Source organism: Monoraphidium neglectum (genome assembly GCF_000611645.1).
Source record: "Monoraphidium neglectum strain SAG 48.87 unplaced genomic scaffold scaffold00482, whole genome shotgun sequence".
NCBI classification, from domain to species: Eukaryota; Viridiplantae; Chlorophyta; class Chlorophyceae; order Sphaeropleales; family Selenastraceae; genus Monoraphidium; species Monoraphidium neglectum.
In genome coordinates this window covers 10,151-26,695 of record NW_014013146.1, presented here as the reverse complement: position 1 = coordinate 26,695, position 16,545 = coordinate 10,151, and the positions used below count along the sequence as shown (strand labels likewise).

Here is a 16,545-nt window from a genome sequence, read left to right as displayed (position 1 = left end):
GGGGAGGGGGCAGGCGCCGATGGCATGCACGTGAACGTGTTCAACAGCAAGGGGCGAGGGCAGGACCCTTGTTGAACTACGACGTGGTACGGCCGCCACGCCTTCCCGCGGGCACAATCGACACCCGGAACTGGTGTGCACAGGCTGGGAATGTGCTTCTCGGGCGACCAACCCCTCACTGCAGACCGCCACACCTTGAAGATGGGGTTGCCCATGATCTCTCCGGCGCCGATTTCAAAGGTGAGCGCCTCGTCACTGTTGCGTGTGTCCTCAATCACCTAGTTTTGGGGTGGCATGATGTGACACTCGGACAGAGATGGCTGTTTGCGTCGTACTGCTGGTGCAGCCAATGCAGCATCAGCCGCATCTCGCCACTCAGACCCAGGGCATCCCGGGAAGGTTGTCCATTGGGGATGGCAGGCCGCCGACGACGCCCGCTCGTGCTTGAGACTGCCTGTGTCGCGGCCTCGTTCGCAGATACCGCACCTCCCCCTCGGGTGACTTGGCAGAAAAATGGATTGACACTGTGTCGCCCTCTACCGCAACCAGAGGCGTGTTGATTGCATCTGCGCTCAAAGTATGATGAGTCAAGGACATTCAGCCCAGGTGCCGACTAGACAATCGGGGCTGGAAGGGTGTGTCGCAGGAGGGTGGACGATTGCTGCTGCCGTCGCAGCTCTGTCGTGGGCGCTGCCGTACATGAATATCTCAAGCTTGGCATGAGACAGATGCCGTTGACGCACCTGGCGACGTGGAGCGGCACAGCCGCCGAATGACTGGTGTGCCGCAGGGAGTCTGCCCTCTAATTCGCGCTGCTGCTGCTGGTGCTGCTGCCTTGCGCCCACCCTCGCTGCTGCCACGGCACAGCTGGACCGCGCGACAATGAGCATTGCTCACGAGCACATTGGTAATCCCCATGCGCGCTTTCACATGCCATCCCGACGGCCTGGTGGCGTGCCGCGTCAGGTGCATTATTGCGGACTACACTTGGACTTCAGCAAGACTTTGTGATAGACTTGGAAATAACTATTGGAACGCGTTACAAGTGCCGGTTCCGATCATGTACAGCACGCAGATCTACAAGGGTACCGTGGCGATCGCACCTATGGTGATACTGACGAGTGCATCTGCGTAATCCGGAGATGACTAGGTTGACAATGACGTTGTAGATCTGTGCAGTGGGTACCACCGTGTCTGGGTGAGGCTGCAACGCTCTCGTCTGCTAGAGGTGGTGTGGCTGGTTGTGTTGACCGACCGACAAAGTGGAAAAGGTGATGTGCTGCCGTCTCGGTGGGCTGCCATCGCATAATGTTGCAAGATTTCAGACTCTCAGGGAGTCGCTTGGGACTCCCAGCCCCATTCCTGCTGGCAAACCTCCTTGGGGCGTGTTGCTGGGTCATGTTCGCGGCCGCAATTTTGGCGCCTGGTTGCTTTGCAAGGGCAAGCGGATCTGATGTTTCTGGTGTTACTCCTGTATGTGTCATGTTTCATGCCAACTCAAAACGCCACCAGGCAGATCCTCACACCCACATGGCGTCGTCGACGCCGCCATCATCATCCAGCTCACCGAACGCTATGTCGGAGAATGTGTTGTGAGAATCTGGGGGCTGCAGCTTGTCGGCGCACGTCAGCTTGACCGCGCCCCGGGCTTTGAGCTGCTGGAATTGCGGAAACGATTCCAGAACGCGCCCTTCACCTGCAAGGCAGATGGTAAGGCGATCCAGCCCGCCCAGCCACGGTGCAAAGCCTAGTGCCACGGCAGCGCCTGCCCTGAGGCGAACGCCGCTGAGCCCCAAAGCGCGCAGCGATGCGAGCGGTGCGCTTGAAAACTCAATCCATGACGTCGCATCGTATCCAAGCCCGGGGTGGCCGTGGCCCAGATCAAGCCGCGTTATCCCAGAAAGCCAGTGGGCGCGGGCTATGGCACGCACGGCAAAATCTGAAAGGTCCGACTCGCGCAGGCCCAAAGACCGCAGCTTGGTGAGGTGGGTGCAGTCGACCAGCCTGGTAGCCAGGGCATTGCCTGTTGAGGTGTGTCCAAGGTAAAGCTGTTGCAGCTGCTTGAACCACGGGGCCGAAAATGCAAGCACATCAAATTCCAATTCATTCAGTTGCCAGATCTGCAGCGAAACCAAGTTGGGGAGAGTTGCCAGGGCAAGCTCGTGAGCCTGTCCGTCCGAGATTCCAATGCCGTCCCGCAGAGAGAGGTCTTGGAGACCGCTCAGTGCCGAGAACGACGCAAGGCTGACGTTTTCGATGCAGTCGCAAATCTCCAGGCGCCGCAGGCGCGCCAGGCGGCCGCCGAGCGCCGAGAGGAGGCCCGGGCGCTCGTGCTCCTCCACACAGGCATTGTGTAATACAAGCGACGACAGCATTGCCGGCGCGTGCGCATGAAGGGCGTCGATCACAGAGAGCTGGACGTATGCAAGGTCCAGCACCTGTTGAGCGTGGCAGGGATCCAAATTTGTATTGGTATTGGTAACGGAAGATTCTGCATCTGGGTTCGTGTGCGGGCAAAGTGCACAACGCTTGCGGACAAGTGGCTAAACACAGACGCACAGTCGTGCGACAGCGTGCTTTTGTGCTGCAGAGGGCAATGTTGCCGGGCAAGCGCTCTGCGATGATCCTCTGTCTTGTCACCTGCAGCTTTGGCCAGCCGGGCCCATAAAACAAGGCCTGCACGAGCGCGCCGCTGCCCTCTTCGGCCAGGAAGCAGTCTGGCATGCTCAAGCATCGCAGCTCGGGGAATCGGGCCGCCGCACGTATGAGCGCGGCGCAGTTGGTGCCACAGACGTGCATGTCTTGGAAGTCCAGCCGCGTGAGCCTCGTCAGCGCCGGCAGCAGCGCGCCTAGGGCGGCGACGCCGCAGTCCTCCACGGCGCCAAAGCCGGCAAGCTGCAGTGACTCCAGCGCCGTCAGCGCGGGCAGCGCGGCTGCAAGCGCCGCAATCGACCAAGTCGCGCACCGCTGGTGGTTGTGCTGGTGGAGGTGGTCGTCGAAGCAGTTCGAATTCACCGTGAGCTGGCGCAGGGAGGCCAACCGAGGCATCGCTGCCGCGAGATCGCCCAGATGCAGCGTGTCACTGCGCAGCGCTTTGGTTGCGCGGTCGCACGCGTCGCGCAACGCCTTCTCGGCCAGGCGCAGTGAGCGGACGGTTGCACCAGCGCCGCTGCTGAAGGCGAAGACGCGCTGCACGATTTGGTCTAATGCCGCGTCTGGCAGCGGGCCTGGGAGTTGACATTTCTTTACGATACCTCCGCTTTTCATTGCTGCTCAATTTCAGAGTCGCTGATGGCTTCGAAAAGATTATCACGATGAGTATCCAAGCACGGTGAATGGCGGCAGGGGATCACAGACCTGAACATCATAGGAATGCGCGAGCGAGATTTTGGTGTATCGGTTGTGGTTTTGATGTGATCTGCGACATCTTGACCAGCAGGACGGAATACCTAGCTGGCCTTCATATGATGTATGACGATCGTTGCCGATTTCATCAGATTTTATTCAACTCGTGTTGCTAGAAGAAAGTGATGAGTGCACATTTTGCTGCCATGCGCGACACGTGACCACACGTGGTCAGCACCTGTCCAACAGGCTTTTGCCCGGCCTTGTCTTGGTGCGGCCAGAGGGTGGCTGAATGTGTTTGCCATGTATCATAATGACTAGAGATAGACCTTTGGACGCCTTTGTGGCAAGCCACGTTGGCAACGAGCCCCAAGGTGCCAGCAAGCAGGGCCCGTTTTTAGAATGGCACCGTGGCGTGATCATAACAGGTTAGATAACGCTTGTCCGAACGTATTGCGACTTCCACAAGCAGGGCTGCGGTGGAGTGTCCTTCCCATTACAGGCATGAATTCCTGAACCAGACGTAGGCACATCAAGTGAAGCAAAAATGCATGATTATCACGCCCAGGCGTCATCGCCGGAATCATCATCAGTATCAGTATCAGTCCAGGTGATGCAGTCCTCATAGCTCACCGGCTTTCGCTGCCTGTCAGTGCTTGTCACGTTCACTACGCCCTGGCCTTGCAATTCATTGAACCGCCAACACTCGCCCAGCACGCGCCCTTCACCACCAAGGCAGATGGACAGGCGTTCTAGCCCTGTCAGCCACGATGAAAAGCCTAATGCCACGGCAGCGCCTGCCCTGAGCCGCACACCGCTGAGCCCGAGAACGCGCAGCGACGCGAGTGGCGCCCTTGCAAGCTCGACCCATGGCGCCGCGTCGTCCCCGAGATGCGGGTGACGGTCTCCAATATCGAGGCGGGTCAGGCTGGAAAGCCAGGGCGCGTGTGCAAGGGCATGAATCGCGGCATCGGACAGCTGCGCGTTGCGCAAGCTCAGGGTCCGCAAAGCTGTCAGCTCAGAGCGGCCAGCGAGCAACGCGGCCAGCTCGTCTCCATGTCGTGTATGTGCCAGATAGAGCCGCTGCAGCCGCGCGAACCATCCCGCCGCCCAAGCGATGACGCCCAGTTGCTCTGAGTTGAGGTTCCACGCTTGCAGCGACGTCAGGTTTGGGAGGGGCGCCATGGCAAGCTCGGCCACTTGCGCGTCTGCGATGCCGTCCAACTCGCACAGCGCCAGGCTTTGAAGGCCGCTGAGATGCACCAGCGGCGCAAGGCTGACTTGGTGAAGGGAGTTGGAGAGCTCGAGGCACTGCAGCTGCGCGAGGCTGCCGTTGAAGGCGGACAGGAGCTGGGGCCGTGCGGCCCTCGGGGTGGAGGTGTTGTGAAGAGTCAGGGATGACAGCTGTGGCGGCGGGTTGGCGCCTAGGGCTTGGATTACAGAGGGCTCGCAGAGCGCCAGCTCTAGCACCTGGATCATCCATAGAGGGGAGGAGCAGTTGTGGTGGCGGGAGGAAGTCGGACGGTGGGCGAGGCATGATGGGATATTCCTATGCATTCACACACACGAAGGATACAGAGATTGGTTCCAAACATTAAATGCAGAAGCAGGTACACGAGGCGCCTCGCCACATGAACGCTCTTTCTGCTGGATCCCCGCCCGTCACCTGTAGATCCGGCCAAGCCGGCGGACCACACGAAAGCGCATGCGCCATAGCAATGCTGCCCTGCAGGCCAAGGCTGCAAGCAGGCATGAACAGCTGCCGCAGCGCCCGGAGGCGAGCGGCCGCGCGCACGAGGGCCACGCAGCCGGCGCTGCCCTCGGATGTGTGCAGTCCCCCAAAGTCTAGGCGCGTGAGCCGCGAAAGCGCAGGCAGGCGCGCGGCAAGGGCGGCAATGCCAGCGTCCGTCGACGCGCCGAAGCCGACAAGTTGCAGGGACTCCAGCGCTGTCAGCGCCGGCAGTGCGGCGGAGAGCGCCACAATGAAGGGTGTGGAGCGCCGCCGCCGGCAGGTGCTGTTGTGGTCGTCTTCGCAGCGCATGGGGCGCACTGTCAGCTGGCTTAGGGAGGCCAGCCGCGCCATCGCCGCAGCAAGGTCGCCCAACTGCAGCGTATCAACTCGCAGAGCCGTTGTTGCGCGGTTGCACGCGTCGCGCAGCGCCTTCTCCGCCAGGCGCAGTGAGCGCACGGTTGCACCGGCGCCGCTGCTGAAGGCGAACACCCGCTGCACGATGCGGTCCAGCACAACGTCTGGCAGCGTCCCTGGGAAGTTGCGGCGCCGTAGAGAGGTTTTGAAATCCATGTCTGCGTTGATCGGTGCTGGATCGCGGGGTGGAGGGTGCCCGCAATGGCGCGATTGGTGCTGGATCGCTGTGAGCTTTGAATGATTTGACAATTTTGAAACTTTGATCACGTTCTACCATATGTGACATGACCGGCGGTGTCGAGGCTTTGAGGTGTGAAGCCTATGGCACTGTTGATCTGCTGTTGATCTGCACGTGCAGGGCGTGCGGTTTGACCAACTTCTCTTTTGTTGTGTGCGGCGCATGGCACGCTTGGCGCCATCGAGATAAGATGTGACAAGAGTACGGTAATGGGGCCGCATGTTCGTAATCAGAAGCCACCGTGGCGGCCTGGGACACGCCCCTCCAGCCAGAGCCTCCTGTGCCAGGCTCAAAACCTGCCAGCTTGACAGCTGTGATCCTTCCTCATCCCGGCACATTGCAACACCTGTGCCAGCCCCTCAACACATATATCAGTCATAATACCAACAGTAGTTGCTCGAGAGCCGTGAAATATTACATGAACCTTTGCGCCCTGTTGCAATGGCCCTGGGCACTTTGCATTGACGCCATCAGCACTGGCGCTGCTGGTGCGTGGTAGCGGTGATGTTTGTGGAGGTGGTTCAATCCTGCTGCTACTGATGGTGGTCCAGAAACGCGGGCACCCTTGGGCAGCCGCGTGCCACTGGCTGCCGCATACACCGCGCAGCAGGGCTGAAATGATCGCTGGGCCTGCGCAATACGGCATCGTGCGCAGGGCCTTGCGTACAAGGCAGCATTACCGCCCCAGCGCCCATGTCCATGGAAGACAGGACATTCTGAGCCGCGGCCTGCTGGACTGCTGCTGCGGGGCGCGGCGCACCTGCCATTGATACTGCCTCAACAGGACCAGCGCACATGATGTTGGCTGCTGCTGGTAACGAGCTGCCCTCTGCGGCTGCAGCTCCTGCATTCTGTGGCGACCGCATGAAGGCTGGCAACCTTGGGGGCTGCCTGGCCTTTGGCTCGTGTTGCCACAAGCACGGCATGGCGGCGGACAGTGTGATGGGCGGGGCTGCTGCCATGCTCGCTGCGAGGCTCTCAGCCTGCTGTTCCTGGCAGTGCTGCTGCTGCTGCTGCTGCTGCTGCTGCTGCTGCTGCTGCTGCTGCTGCTGCTGCTGCTGCTGTTGTTGCTGCTGCTGTTGCTGCTGCTTCTGTTGCTGCTGCTGCTGTAGATTTGGCTGCTGCTGCTGTGGCTGCTGCTGCTGTGGCTGCTGCTGCTGCTGTGCCTGCTTCGGCTGCTGGTGCGGCTGCTGCTGTGGCTGCTGCTGCGGCCGCTGCTGCTGCCACGTGTGTTGCACAAAAGCTGGGCGCAGCATCTCCGCGCGAGCGGATTGCATTGCTTCACCTGCCGGGACCACTTGGCATGCTGAGGCTGCCTGTCTACTCCGAGTCCACATGGACGGGTGATTCAAAGGGCGCTCCAGCCAGCGCCCAGTGCCGCGTCCTGCTGCAGGCTCTGTGCACGTTCGCGCCGCTGCAGGAGGCCCCTCTACAGGCTTCCCACGAAGCTGGCAATCCGCCTGTGGCATCCCAGCAGCTGGGTCGTCTGTGACAGCGGTTGCAACATGACACGGCAGTGCTGACGGCTGCGACTGGCGCGGCAACACGCTGGTGCCGAGCACCCCACCGCCGACATCCGCTGCTGCTGTTGGGGTTGCCACTGCCGCAGCCACAGGTGCTGCCGCCGCTTCTGTCGCTGACAGCGCTGTGTCTGCTGCAGCGGCGCGCTGGGCGGTCACGCAGCTTGGCGAGGCGCTCGTGGCCGGCGGGCCGGGGATCTCACAGGCAGCGGACGCCGCCAGCGCCGCCCTGAGGCCGAAACCGCCAGCATGCATGCAGGGCGCAGGCGGCAGCTCGCTGGCAGGGTCGTGGCACCACCAAGGGCGCTGCTGGCGGATGACTAGGAACGCCCTGGCAGCGATGGCAGTTGCACGGCAATGCACATGTGCAGAGGCCGGCAAAACACAGCTGAGATAAGCTGGGGCGGGGCAAGCGGTTGAGAGACGGCTATGCAGCCATCAAAAAACTTGCCACAGCTCAAGCAGCAAAACAAGCGGCACCACAAGGACCACCTGCATCGCGACATAATCAGTCAAATATGCGCCAGTGGGTTTAGGCCTCACCTCCAAGAACGCCATGTGCGCAGGATCAGGCGCCGTCGCCAGGCCAGCACCGCCGCCGTGTTGGCAGCGCGCCGCCGCCGCGCCGCCTGCGCCGCCCGCCGCCACGCTCCCGTCGCAGCAGCAGTCGCAGCCAGGCGCCGGTGGAGCCGTGCCTGGCCTGCGGCTGAGCGCTTGCCGGCGCGCGACGCGGCATAGGTCTTGAAGGCGCCGACGGACAGCCCCAGCAGCACCCGCCGCCGGTGCGCTCTAGCCCTCTGCACCAGAGCCCTCCGTTGCGCGCCAGATTGCGCGGTCTCTGCCCACCACGCGACGGCCAGCGCAGCGCGCCGCAGCTGGAAACCCCGCGCTGCCTCTGCCGCGACCGCGCAGAGCCGCTCCTCCCGCTGTCTGGCCTGCCGCATGGCTGCCCCCCAGGCAGCCCCCACGCGGCGAACAAGCGATGCGGCAGCATGCCGTCGCGCGCGGTCGGACTGCCGCCGCTTTGCCGCCGATTGCGGCGTCCGCGCACGCCACCCCGCGAGGGCGCAGGACAGCAGGTGCCGTCGCAGGAGTGCCGTGGCAGCTGCGCGGCGCTGCCGCCGCTCCCGCTTGGCTGGGAGGAAAGTGCAGCACCACACCTGCGCACATGGTGACAATTGCAAGGTTTTGTTGCACGGCTGAGAAGCAATCCCGGACTTAATTGGCATTTGACATGCAATCATTAAACAAATTGACTGTCAAGTGAAGCAGCATATTGCGGTAGGCAGCTCGACCGCGCTCTCAGACAGCAGTGACCGCCATAGGGCCCCCACCTGCAGCGCAAGTGCCTGCAGCCGCCCCTCATAGTGCGCCTGCGCCGCGGCCCGCAGCCGCTGCTCTAGGCGCGCTGCTTCTGCGCAGCTGCGCCACGCCTCCAGCGCGCGCCGCAGCGAGGAGCGGTACGCGTGCCGCACCCCCGCCCGCCACCGAAGCTGCCCGGTCTGCTTTGCACGGGCGTGCGCCAGCCACCCGCCCAGGGCGGCACGCAGCGTCCGGCGGCCGCGCCAGGGCCCCACCTCCGCCTTCATGAGACGCAGCCTGGGGAGGGGGGGTGGATGCCGTGCTCAACCATTGAGGGCTGTTTCCTCAACTCGTGCAGATGCGGCAAAGAGCACGGCCGGGCGGAGTCTGCAGTATGTGGCGCTATGAGCACCAGCTTAACCCCACGCTCATCAGCGGCGATCTGTGCCCGCCAATGCCAGAACCTCCGACGCGCCACCTACCATCCGTACCGCCGCCACGCGTGCCACCCACGCTGCAGCCTCGACGCCGCTGCGAACGCGTCGGCCGCCCCTTGCGCGTCCCGCTTCCAAGCCAGCGCCTCAGCCCGCGCCCGCCACGCGGTCAGCAGTATCGCGCGGCGCCTGGCGGCGCAGTGGCCGTCGGCTCGCTCCCTGAGGGCCCTCGCGCGCGCCGCCAGCGGCGCGGCGGCGCGCCAGGCGCGCAGGGCGGCCCGCCGCCGCTCTCGCGCGACGGCCTGGCGGGCGGCGGCAACCGTGGCGGCCTTGGCGCGGCGGTGGTGGATGAACATCAGCCACGTCCTGTTGTGAGGCACAGGTACAGAAGAGTGGTTTGTGCACAGGCACTGTGGCCATGCGCTGGCGTCACGCACGACGCACGAGATCCCCGCAAACTCGCGTGCGCCACAACATGCTCTGTATGCATGCGACAGGACGAAGCCATGCTTTGCACACCCCCGCCGCCAAAGCGCCTCACCCCAGACACGCGCCGCCCACGACGCGCTCCCGCAGCTCCTCGCCGCGCAGCCCCTGCATCGCAGCCACCACGCCCCGCCAGCGGTCCGCCGCCAGCCGCAGCCGCCAGCGCGCCCCCGCAGCTTCCATAGCGCCCGCCGCCGCCTCCATGCGCCTGGAAAGCCCGGCGCGCGCCGCCCATGCGCGCAGCACGCCGACCACGCGCAGGCGGCGACTGCGGCCTTCAAGCTGCTGCTGCGCCCTCCGAAGGACCTGGCTGCGGCGCGCGGTCAGCAGCCACAGGCGCAGCGCGAGCGCATTCTGCGCTGCGCCGTGCCGCGCGCGCCACGCCGACAGCGCCGCGGCGGCTGCCGCGCGCTGCGCCTCGCTGACCGCCGCCGCGTCACGCCACGCGCGAAGCGCCCGCCGCAGCGCACCACGCGCATCATGCATCAACGCCAGCTCGAGCACCTGCCGCCGCCGGGCGCGCCGCTGTGCGCCGTCCCGCCAGGCGCCAAGCGCTTGGGACGCCAGCTCGTTCCGCCGGTGCGCTTCGGCACGTGCGAGGCGCTGTTGCTGCTCGCGCGCCCCCTGAACCTCGCCCTGCCAGCGCTGCAGCGCCTTCAAGAGGGTCGTGTAAGTGTAGTAGCAGCGCGCCTGCGTGAGCTGGCGCCTCTTCTCCTGCCGCCGCGTGCGCTGGGACGCGAACGCCAGAAGGGCGGCCGCCGCGGCGCGATGCTGCCTGCCAGAGCGCGACGGGGTTGCGAGGTGTTCCAGGAGAGGAGTTGACGATTACGCGGCGAGGTCGAACGTCGCTCAGGCTGCCAGCCGAGTGGACTCAGCCATCATGGAGCAAGGAACCAGCCGTCTTCGCCGTGCACGCCGCGGCGCCCGAAGGCAGCAGGCATGGCATGGCCGGGTGCGCGCGCCTGTGTGTAATGTCAGCTGCAAAACGCAGGCGAGCACGTGTGCCCACCTGCGCTCTCGCAGCACGCACTCCAAGGCTGCCAGCTCGCGTTGCCGCGCCGCCCTCTGCGCCCAGGCCTCAAAGCATGAGGCCAGCAGCATAAACTGGCGCTTGCAGTCGAGCAGGCACGCCTGCCGCCAGCGCGCCCGCGCCCGCGCCGCCGCGACCTGAAGCGCCGACAGGGCGGCCAGCTGCAGGCGGTAGGGGCGGCGCCATGCAGCCGTGCGGCACCGGCGGGCGCGCGCAGCAAACCAGCGCCACTGCGCGCTCGTGGCCTCGGCCACCGTGCCGCTTGATCGCAGCTCACGCCACAGGCGGCCGCAGCCCATGCGGTCACACGGGCCCGCGGCGAGCCGCCCCGTCGCCTGCATGATGCCGTCCAAGGGGCGGTCTGCGCCGGCCGCCGCGTCCACCATCAGCGGCGGCGGCCGGTCTTGCCGCCGCGCCTCGCAGCGCACCGCACCGCCATCCGGTCCCCGCGCTGATGCGGCCACAGATATCCCTCGCACTACCAGGCCGGGCTTGCCTGCTTGCTGCTTGGGCCGCCCCTGTTGCTGCGGCTGCCGCGTCGGCTGCGGTCCTGAGCATGCATGCGGCTTGCCGCAGCTGGAGCTCCCGGCCGTCTTAACGAAGCCGGCCACATCGTGTTGGCCCTGCTCGTGGCGCATGTCAACGAATTGTGAGTTGATTGGGTGGCGACCTCGGCTGGGTGGGCGCGTATGCAAGCCCTGCAGCCCGCTCGTCACCACACGAGGTTGTGATGGCTGGTCGGCCGAGGCAGCACAGGCGCGCAGGGAGGCATCATGCCGCCGCTGCTGCTGCTGCTGCTGCTGCTGCTGCTGCTGCTGCTGCTGCTGCTGCTGCTGCTGCTGCTGCTTCTGCTGCTGCTGCTGCTGCTGCTGGCGGTGGTGGTTGCCCATTGACAGGCGGCTCTGCACTCGCTGCCGCTGCTGCACCTGCAGCTTTGTCAATGCAGCCGTGGGCACACCGAAGCACTTTGCCAGCTCGGCAGGCTGCGTGCTGCTGTATAAACCTGGCATTGTCGGCTTCTGCAGCGGCCGCAGGACCTGCCGCGAGCAAGGCTGCTGTTGCTGCTGCTGCTGCTGCTGCTGCTGCTGCTGCTGCTGCTGCTGCTGCTGCTGCTGCTGCTGCTGCTGCTGCTGCTGCTGGGACCTGTTCAGCGTCACCAGGCTGCACGGCGCGTGTGCCTTGCCTTGATCCCTGGATGCACGGTCAGCGCTGTCGCTGTATTCGTTGGTCTTGTTGCCGCTGGCTGGCCGCCCAAGCAGCCTGGCCGGGCCGTTGTCCCCACCGCGTGCACCCTGCGTTCCATCTGGGCTGTTGCAGCAAGGGCCGATCGCGTCATGCTGTTGCTCTCCTGGGTGTGTCGGCAGCGAGCGCAGCAGCAGCGCTTGCACATGAGATAGCAGCATGCAGCGGCGGACAGCACGGTGGTGGACGGCTTCCTCTGGGTGACCAGTCTTATTCGGGGTGCAGTCCTGGCACGGCGGTGTGCTGCGTGTAGGTTTACTTTCGGTCCCACAGAAGTAGCATCCTTGGCCAAATGCTGTGATCGCGTGCAGCGATGTCACCCCGCGAGTTTGAACGCAAGATCGACAACGCCGTGTGCAGTCTCGTTCGAGTGGGGCTTCTGTATCACATGGTCATCTGCATATACAGCACGACTGCTAAGGAGGTCGTGTGTAACATCCATGGTGTTGAGGAAAGCGAAGCGCTGGAGGCTGCCCAGTGCCTGCAGGAAGCAGCGATCAGCTGCGCGCCTCGAAAACGCCTCCTCATTGCTCCGTGTCTGTCATCATGATACCAGCAATGCGCTAGCACTACTGGAGACCAGGATCAACCGCATGTGCAGTGCAGCATTGTTTGTGTCCTCGCCATTTGCGCGCTCGGCTGCTCTGCTGCTGCCTATCAATCGCAATGCAAGGACGCACAAGCTGCGTCTGGCACCAGAGGCCCTGAATCAGCTGAGCCCAGTGGACATTACATCCGCCGCTCATGCAGACAGCCAAAGGGTGCTCCGGAGCCCGCCACACACCGCCAGGCCCCGAACCCCACGCAGCCGTTGCGTGGATATCGCCGCCATGTGGGCGTCATGGCCCGGGGTTGCGCGGCCGCAGGGTACCTCCCCAGCACGCCCATGGACAAGCAGGCCCTGCGAGCGGGCCCACCACCAGGGACGGGGCCTGCCCAGAAGCTTCGAAATCAGCGGCCCTTGAGGTAGTCCTGCAGGACCGCCAGGCCCTCGGTCTCATCCCCTGGAGGTCAATTGGCCAAGGGGTGCGTGGTGAGTTTGCCAGGTGTGAACGGTAGAGGCGAGGGCTGCGCTTATACCCGTGCTGCAGGACCGCCACGTTTTGCACCAGTACCGCGATTCAAGCGCTGAGCCGCTGTATGCCTGCACTGAAACCCCCGGGACGGGTGCTCAAGGCTGCCCGCCAATGCGCTGCCGGGTTCCCAGAGCTGAGTGCCAGTGTGGTCAAGCCCCAAACCGCGTCCCGCCGGCGCCAAGGCTCACCATAGTCGGTGATGACGGCCGCCGAGCAGCCGACGACCTTGCGCGCGGTGCCCTCGGCGTCGAGCTTGCAGAGCCCCGCCCACTCGCCGAGCTGCTTGTTCTCGGGGATGGTGATCAGGTTGACGTTGTGCTCCGCGCACAGCGCCTCGATCAGCTTCTTGTAGTCGGGCTGGTTGCAGTCCTCAGCCAGGATGCACAGCTGCGCCTCGCCCTTCTCGATGGCGCGCGCCGCCTCGTGCAGGCCGCGGGAGAGGCCGTCGTGGGCGAGGGCCTTCTTGAGGACGACCTGCACGGCGGTGTTGATGTCCATGGGCTCGCCCGGGGCGGGGGCGGCAACCTCCGCCACGGGGGCGGGCTCCTCTCTACGCGGCAGCAGGGCGGGCGCAAGGCGTTGCGTTCGGTAAGCATGCCGCAGGGGCGCTGGCGAACAGTATGTGCAGCGCGCAGCGCGCGCTGCTGCCTGCCGCATCCGCCCTCGCCATGGCTGCCTGGCCACGCGCAGATAGCTGCAGGCACTGCTGCAACTAGCGTTCAGTGTTTCAGCCAGCACGTACGCAAGTCAGAAACTGCCAAGTGGAGCCCGCATCACGGGACGGCCGCAATAATGTCCAGCCCTCACCCTGCGTCAGACATTTTGGTCCTCGGCGGGTAAACGCCTCCCTTTGTCTGAGAGTCCTCGAGGAGTCTGCGAGAGGCGAGGAAAGGAGCAGCTGTGAGCTGCGGGACCTGCAAAGCCTGGGCCCGCGGCGGCTTGCTTTTGAAGTGGCAAGGGACACCCACCTGAAACGTACTAGAGCGTGCTGATCGTAAAGAGGGCCTTTGCAGTGCTGGGCAAGACTTTGTGTAAGTGGGGCACCGGAGGTAGATCGGCGCCAAGGACGCACCCCGTGTATGGTGGTACCCCAAATGTACAGCAAGTGGTTCAGCACACACGCTCATATCGTTCCTAGAGAAGTTGCAGCAACTGGGTAGGGGTAGGGCATTGGTAAGCCTCCAGTACTTCCAGCCCGTCCCGCTTGGCGGGCAAGTACTGTGCTTGAGCAGAGCGGCGTGCCCTCAGGCGCAGCGGGACTACAGGTAAGCAGGTGAACAGATTCCAGCTCATGCATCTGTGGGCTACAACAGGTGTTGCTCCAGATTGGGGCCATCACACAACACTTTCATTGGATTACACAAGGGGCTCACTACATCAGAATGACATCAACACGACACCAATGGGAGTCGCGTAAGCACCGCTCCACCGGTCCACGTGGGGTTGAAGAGGCTTGCACGGCATACACCGCCATAGCAGTTGTGAACCTGGCCGCACCGGCACAGTGGTGCGCAACAGGCGCATGCTGCGACCCCTGAGTCCAGTCGTCGCGCCAAGGGACACAAGGAAAAGGAATGGGAGTGAAGGAATTGTAAAAGCGGCAGTGCCCCACCACCACAGCAAAACGGAACAAAGGAGCAAATGGCTGAGCGAAGTAACGTGCAAAGACAAGTCGACGCTGGGCACGGGGTGGGCCGGCAACGTGGCAAAGGCAACAAGGAGGGTGTGTGGTGCAGGGGTGGAACGCGTCCGGGACTGGATGCGTATCTGAATGGAGGTAGCGGGGGCGGCGGCCGGAATAACACAGTGTAGCCCCTGGCTACGGCAGCGGCCGCACGTCTGCTGAGCCCTCCGTTGGGCCGCTGCCCGCACCTCCCAGGCAAGGGGCGCCGCGCCCTTACGCCTGGGTGGTCTGCAAGCTCGAGTTGGTCATGTGCTCCTGCTCGACCGAGCCGCCGCCCGTGAACGCGTCGCACGAGGACCGGCGCTTCCGCTTGCCCTTGCGGCGGCGGTCAGCCCAGTCCTCTCCAGATGGCTGCGCGGCCGCCTCGGCGCAGCCGGATGCGGCTGCGGCGGTGGCGGGCGGCTGCGACGAGCCGCCGCGAGGCGCGGGTGGCGCCGCGGAGGCGGCTGGCTGCTGCTGCTGGTGCTGCTGCGGCTGCGGCTGGCCCAGGCTGGGCGACTGCTGGTTGGGCTGCGGGAGAAGCTGCTGCTGCTGCTGCGGCAGCGGTGGCGGCTGCGACGGCGGTGCCGACGGCACGGGCTGCTGTTCCAGCTGCCCTGACATCCCCGTGACAGACGGCACAGGCGCAGGAGCCGCGGCCGCTCCAGCCGGCGGGCCGTCCAACCCGCTGCCCTCTGCGCCGCTGACGTTGGCAGCGCTGCCGTGGTGGCTGTTCCCGTCAAACCCTCCAGCGCTGTAGGCGCCGCCCTCAGCTTTGCTGCCGCTTTGGCAGCCACCGCCGCAGCTAATCACGCTTCCACCATACACGCGGCTGGCAACACCATGCGCTTCGCTGCTCAGCGCGCGCGCGTCAACGCCCAACCTTGGCTGCTGCGGCAAGGGCGGCTGCGAACGCGCCTGCGGCAGCAATTCGGTGGCATGACCTTGCTGCACTCGCTGTGGTTGCTGCTGCTGTTGCTGCTGCTGCTGATACTGCTGCTGCTGCTGCTGCTGCTGCTGATGCTGCTGGTGCTGATGCCCCTGCAGCAGCATCTGCAATTGCTGCAGCTGTGCTGTCTGCTGCTCGTCGCCCGCTGCGCCACCTGCCGCTGTAGCTGCGGGCCCGGCGCCGTCCCTGCGTCTCCGCAGAGGGGACGTCACCGCGGCCGATTTGGACTCAACTGTGCGCCCAGGCAACCCCGGGGACCTCCGCGCCACCGGCCGCGCCGGACCGTCCGCCTCTTGTTCATCAGGCTGCAGCTGCTGCGCATCACCGTCGAGCGCCCGCCCATGGCTGCCTGCGCCCTCGCTCGGCGTCTGAGGCAGGGCCTCGTAGCCGCCGGCCGCGAGCGCGCTGTGCTGCATCGCGTCCCCTGGCGGCGCGGCGGCAGCGCCCACAGGGGTCGTGGGAGACGCCGCCTCGGCGCCGGCGCTGGCGTCAGCCGCCGGGAGGGGAGCGCTGGCGGTGGCGGCGGCAGGAGGGGCTCGGCCGGCCGCAGGTGACGGGAGGCGCTCTTCCCCGTGCGGCTCCTCCTGCTGCTGCTGATGGTGCTGCTGGTGGTGGTGCTGCTGCTGGTGCTGCTGCTGCTGCTGCGGCTGCTGCTGAGGCTGATGTTGTGCAGGTTGCTGCCACTGCCGCGGCAGCGCGGGTTGCCGAGGCGCCGCAGGCGGCGGCGTGACAGCAGGGGATAGCGACGGCCGTGGCGCAGCTGCTGCACCCAGCCAGCTTTGGACCGGGTTAGCAGCATTGAGTGCTGCCGCTGCGGGAGGGCTACTACTGCTGCGATTGCCGTGGCCGCGGCCCGCCGCGCCGCGCCCGCTGCGGCCGCCGCTGCCGGGCGTGCTGCGTGCCGCCTGCGCGGCGGCCGCCTGCGGGCCGCGTGGCGCGTGTGCGTGATGCGGCAGCGGGGGCAAGCCCCCATCAGGCGCATGGACGCCCGAAAACGGTCCGGCTGCGCTCAACGCCGCCGGCGCGCACGCCCTGTGCACACCCGCGCCACCGTGCACGTCCGCAGTGTGCTGGGCCCCCGACGCGCCCGCTTGCCGCGTGCCCATGCTACCGC

General features: G+C 65.2%; 3 protein-coding genes across 3 annotated transcripts; all 3 read right to left on the bottom strand.

The window, feature by feature from the left end:
- Positions 1-4,939: 4,939 nt before the first annotated feature.
- MNEG_3726 (hypothetical protein) lies at positions 4,940-5,647 on the bottom strand (the record flags this gene model as incomplete). The annotated part of the gene is made up of 1 exon (XM_014047801.1): positions 4,940-5,647. The coding sequence occupies one exon, from the start codon at positions 5,645-5,647 to the stop codon at positions 4,940-4,942; it is 708 nt and encodes a 235-aa protein (XP_013903255.1).
- A 7,047-nt stretch (positions 5,648-12,694) lies between these two features.
- MNEG_3725 (40S ribosomal protein S12) lies at positions 12,695-13,640 on the bottom strand (the record flags this gene model as incomplete). The annotated part of the gene is made up of 3 exons (XM_014047800.1): positions 12,695-12,747; positions 13,008-13,369; positions 13,627-13,640. The coding sequence occupies 3 exons, from the start codon at positions 13,638-13,640 to the stop codon at positions 12,695-12,697; spliced, it is 429 nt and encodes a 142-aa protein (XP_013903254.1).
- A 1,076-nt stretch (positions 13,641-14,716) lies between these two features.
- Positions 14,717-15,106, bottom strand: MNEG_3724 (hypothetical protein; the record flags this gene model as incomplete). Its single annotated transcript, XM_014047799.1, has 1 exon — positions 14,717-15,106. One exon carries the CDS (start codon positions 15,104-15,106, stop codon positions 14,717-14,719), a length of 390 nt encoding a protein of 129 aa, XP_013903253.1.
- Between the last annotated feature and the right edge of the window lie 1,439 nt (positions 15,107-16,545).